Here is a 4,743-nt window from a genome sequence, read left to right on the forward strand (position 1 = left end):
GGAAGTCACTGTAAAAGAATTCAGATCAACGTTAAAATTTGCTGCCTTCAAATAGTAACAGTGAAATAAGCAATATGCAGGTGGAGGACTGTATACACGCTTGTCAGGCCTGTCTGAAGAAGGTCAAACATACTAATATGCAATAGTGACTGCGGCCGTTCCTTATGCGGAAACTGCTATGGATGGTCACAAATCTTTAAAATGTCAAAGTGAGCTAAAGAGCGTTACGTTTCTGCTCATTGCCGGAGGGTTTCCCCAAGGAAATCTAAAATCTCACCAGAGAAACCCGGTTCGACGCCACAAGACGTGAATAGAGTTCAGAAACCGGAGGGCATACAGCCAACTACTTCGACCACTGATACTGAAAGTGCCACTCCGTTCCTCGGACTAGTTGACTCTGAGGATACGTCCAGTGAAACCAGTAACTCTAAAGAGATCCCCACGACCAAGCGCACCATCGGAACACAGCACGATCTCAATCCTACCTCTCACCTCAGCACTGCCTCACAGATTGAATGGATCCACGCACCCGAGGCCGCCGCGTCGATTTGGACGGCAAGGAGTGTCAGCATGTACCCTGATGCGGAGGTCACAACGGAAACGAATAGGCAATATGCAATAGGGCTGCGAAATTAAAACCCTCCTGTTCGTTTCACCCAACCTCATATAACTGATGAGTTCCTGTTGCCAATGTTGAGTAACTTCAAGGCTGCGCTTCTAAAACGTGTACAATCGGAGTTCGATACATTCTACGATACATTCTACGATAAGTGTTACGAGCTGTTCTCTAGCAAAATTCGCGAGGATGTGAAACGCAGCATATCATTCTATTCCTGCCTCACAGTGCTGTGGAAAAGCTGCAGAAAGCGACCACTACACGCAAAAATATCGCATTCCCATGCAAAAGGCAATAATATACCTGCAATGCGGTCCTCAACTGACACGTCAAATGAAAAGGTAAAAATTCCACCGAGTGAGCATTCCATGTCCCTTCCAACCAGCCGTACCACAGGTATCATAAGTGCCTCACAACTTATACACGTGTACAATTCATGCACTCGTGAAGAAAGTCCAGAAATGATGCCATCGGTACACACGAGCATTGCACCAAGAAGTGACATCAGCCATCATACGGAACCGCTAGTTCTCGATGCTGAAATTCGTCCTAATAAAAAGGCCATCACAACAACATGGGCGGCGATTTTGGCTAGATCTCAACCCCATCCCACTTACAACACTCCATCACCAAGGGTCAACCAGTCACACGAACCAGGTGCGCGAATAAAAAATGCATGTGTAACAGGCACGTCAAATGCTTCTAGGCTCAGACCCATGATGCCACATCCCAACAGAACATCTAAGAATTTCTTCATTTCCAGACTGCATCCCCTAACAACTCCTGAACAAGTAGTTAACGTCCTCCTTCAAGACCTCTACGTCAGTGCGGAAGTCACTAAGCTACCTACCAAGAGCAATAATTGCGCTTCATTCAAGTTATCCTGTGAAGCAGCGTCCATCGAAGCTATCAGTAACTCCTCTTCCTGGCCGATTGGTGTTATTGTCCGACCGTTCTACCCAAGCAACAGCGCCAGAAGGAGAAACATCGCGGAGTATGCATCAGACACTCGACTAAATGGAAGCTGACTCAAGATCAGTCTCTACATTGGTCGCGCCCCTTATGCCATACACACAACAAGACAGTCGGTTCAACCATCGCAATAGACAACAGCCTCATTTTACCCCATTGCCCAAATTCTCCAAGCAAACAAGACAAGCTACGCTGGCCGATCCCAACCGTAATCACAAATAGACACCCAAGACCTCATGTTGTACATCCTCCTTCGAGGTCCAGAAATGTAATTCAAGTGTACCGCTCTGATACCGTAAGTGTAATGTATCAGAACGTTAGGAGCTTGCGAAATAAAATAAAGACTACGGAGCAAATCGTGCTAGCAGGCGAATTCAATATTTTAGCTATATCCGAAACATGGCTTGAGCACGAGCAAGAGAATATAGTGATAGCTACACCAGCAGGCTATATGGCAGAGTTCACCTCCAGAAGGTATAGAAGGGGAGGTGGTGTTGCTATGTTCTTCAAAGACGCGACCTTCAAATTGATCAACACTATCTACAGTGACTCACCGAATTTCGAAGCCCTAGCCGTGACACTGCTCAGAAACGCATCCACAATAGATATCTGCATAATGTATATCCCGCCGGTACCCACAATTGACATCATTACTGAGGCAGCCAACTGGGCAATCACCCACGTTCACCCCTCAGCTCACCATATCGCCGTCGGGGATTTCAACCTCCCTCCACAGCTCACTGCCCACAAGAAGATCCTTGTTGGCTACATGAAATCAGCGAATATACACCTAATTGATCACTGCCCTACTAGAGGAGAAAACCACCTTGACTTGCTATTTTCCTCCTTAGCATGTATGATTGAAGAACCACCTGAGACGCACTACAATTCGGATCACGACCCTATCTACGCAAAATTAATTATTCCTACTCGGGTACTACCTGCCAGAAAAAACGTTCAAACCGCTGTCATTGTTAGCCGCAAGCTGCTTAACATCCAAATATGCCTGCAAGCTGCCACCCTCATACCTTGGCATGTACTTGAAACGTGTGACGTCCCACTTGCGGTAACACTATTATTAACGAACTGGGTAAACACCATTGCAAAATATTCCGCATCAAAGAAGATAAGGATCTCACCTTACTCCAAAGCCTGGTGGAATTCAACTGTACACATGGCCTTCCTGTTAAAGCAGCAGCTACACCATATCTGGAAAACAACTCAACAGACTTCCGACCGGATATCTTATTCAAGAGCACGAGCGCAATTCAATACGGAGAAATCACGAGCAATAACTGAACACCTGGACGCCCAACTTCAAAAAGGGAAAATCTCATACCGCTTCAGGTCACACAGTTTTCCGAGTCAGTTGGACCCAACTAAATGGTTAGATCATATTACCAGATTCAATACGCGTGCAGATCAACTAAACTCTCTTTTATTTCCCGACAATGAATTACAACAAGACATCTTGTATTCCATCACCATCTCTACACACCAGCTGACAGCGGCGATAAACTCCCTTCCAGCGACAGCAACCGCGGGGCCGACAAAGTGCCGCAATTGATGTTTAAATGCCTCAGTCCGTTCATCCTCCAACCGCTCAAGTCCATTTTCAACGAAATTCTAACAACAAGAAATTTTCCTAAAGCCTGGATTAGCTACCTCGTTAGACCACATCCAAAAGTTCGAAACCCCACTCTACCCAGACACTTTCGGCAGAAGTCTAACTTCTCAACGCTCCTGAAAATCCTGGAAAAATCTATGCTGCCCACCTTAATGAATCAGATTCTTGGACATAAGCCGCCACAGATCCACTACGAAATCCGAAACCGATCCACAGTGACAAACCTCCTTGCAACCACATATAATATATTGTCGGCCTTTGAACAGCAAGAGGAACTCGCAATCACATACCTGGATATTGAAGCTGCCTCTGACGCCATCAACGTGTCGGCGCTCCTCCGCTTACTGGAAGACCACTATCTAATCCAAGGTAATATCCTCTGGTTCATAGCATCACTCCTGTATGATAGGGTACTACAAGTCGATGCCTATGCACAATCGTACAAGAAGGCAATTTTTGCTGGTGTTCCGCAAGGAGAAGTCCTATCCGGCTTATTATTTACAGTCATCATTGCGCCTCTTGTCCGTAACAATGAGAAAATCATCACCTATGCAGATGATATAAAAGTTCTAACGCCTATTGCTTCCAACAATCACCTTGAAGCTACAGCAAGCATTAATGATAGTCTCATCAACGTCGCCTCTTACCTCAAACAGTATGGACTCTCCATCAACCCACAAAAAACAAAACTAATGATGTTCTCTCTCTGAGACCAACCCCTACAATAATAGCCCGAACACTCGATGGAACTGTAATATCTGCCACTCCTACACATGCGGATATGGGAATAGTATTTGACCCAAAACTCCGGTTTCATGCTCATGTAGACAAGCTCACTTCCAGAGCAGCCTCTCTCTGATGGCTAGCTAAACAACAATTAATTTACGTTAAGGAGCCTCGTGTAATTAAGAAATATATCAGAACAGAAGTTTATTCTCCACTCCTCTATGCTGCTGAAGTGTGGGCATCAGCAGCTGCTACAACGAAGAAACCAATCCTCGCTTCAGAATTCTGGCTACTTAAATGGGCTAACTGGAAAGCTTGTCTCCCACCACAGGACAGAACTACGGCCTTAGCTACCTCACTGGGGATGCAGCGACTGCCTGACATCATCGAAACACAACGACTGATAGCTACAGTTAAAATGATCACGGGCCAGATCTCAACACCGTCCATTTGGGATTCGTGTTACTGGCGAATACCCAAGCCAGAACTTCGGTCAACCCCGATGCTTTGCTCGAGGAACCGGAGGCTTCATATCTCAGACCGCTTCCTCCCAAACCAAATGCTACCGGAAGTACAGCACCTCGACGCTGACTTCCAGAAGTTTTGCAGCAATAAAACCTACAGGAAAGAAGTGTTAGCAGCTCGCTCCAATCCCAGAATCGAATAAGAGCAGGTTCGTGCACCCTCCACACCATCTGCCAAGCTCTCCTGTGCCACAATAAAATTCGTTTGATAGAGAAGTGCCATCCATGTATATTATACATTTTTATTGTAAATAAGAAATTTTTATTGTAAATTTTAT

At 45.6% G+C, this 4,743-nt stretch overlaps 1 protein-coding gene across 1 annotated transcript; it reads left to right on the forward strand.

Annotated features, from left to right (window-relative positions):
* Positions 1-1,892: 1,892 nt before the first annotated feature.
* On the forward strand, positions 1,893-3,155 carry LOC150085279 (uncharacterized). The gene has a single exon (XM_090374515.1). It carries the CDS (start codon positions 1,893-1,895, stop codon positions 3,153-3,155), a length of 1,263 nt encoding a protein of 420 aa, XP_090230641.1.
* The last annotated feature ends 1,588 nt before the right edge of the window (positions 3,156-4,743 follow it).

This window comes from Mastigoproctus giganteus, chromosome 5, assembly GCF_048544385.1.
Source record: "Mastigoproctus giganteus isolate SK-2022 chromosome 5, ASM4854438v1, whole genome shotgun sequence".
In the NCBI taxonomy this organism is placed as follows: domain Eukaryota; kingdom Metazoa; phylum Arthropoda; class Arachnida; order Uropygi; family Thelyphonidae; genus Mastigoproctus; species Mastigoproctus giganteus.

Bases quoted from the DNA above. Each gene is read 5' to 3' on its own strand.
- LOC150085279 (XM_090374515.1), top strand. From the start codon at position 1,893: ATGTATCAGAACGTTAGGAGCTTGCGAAATAAAATAAAGACTACGGAG.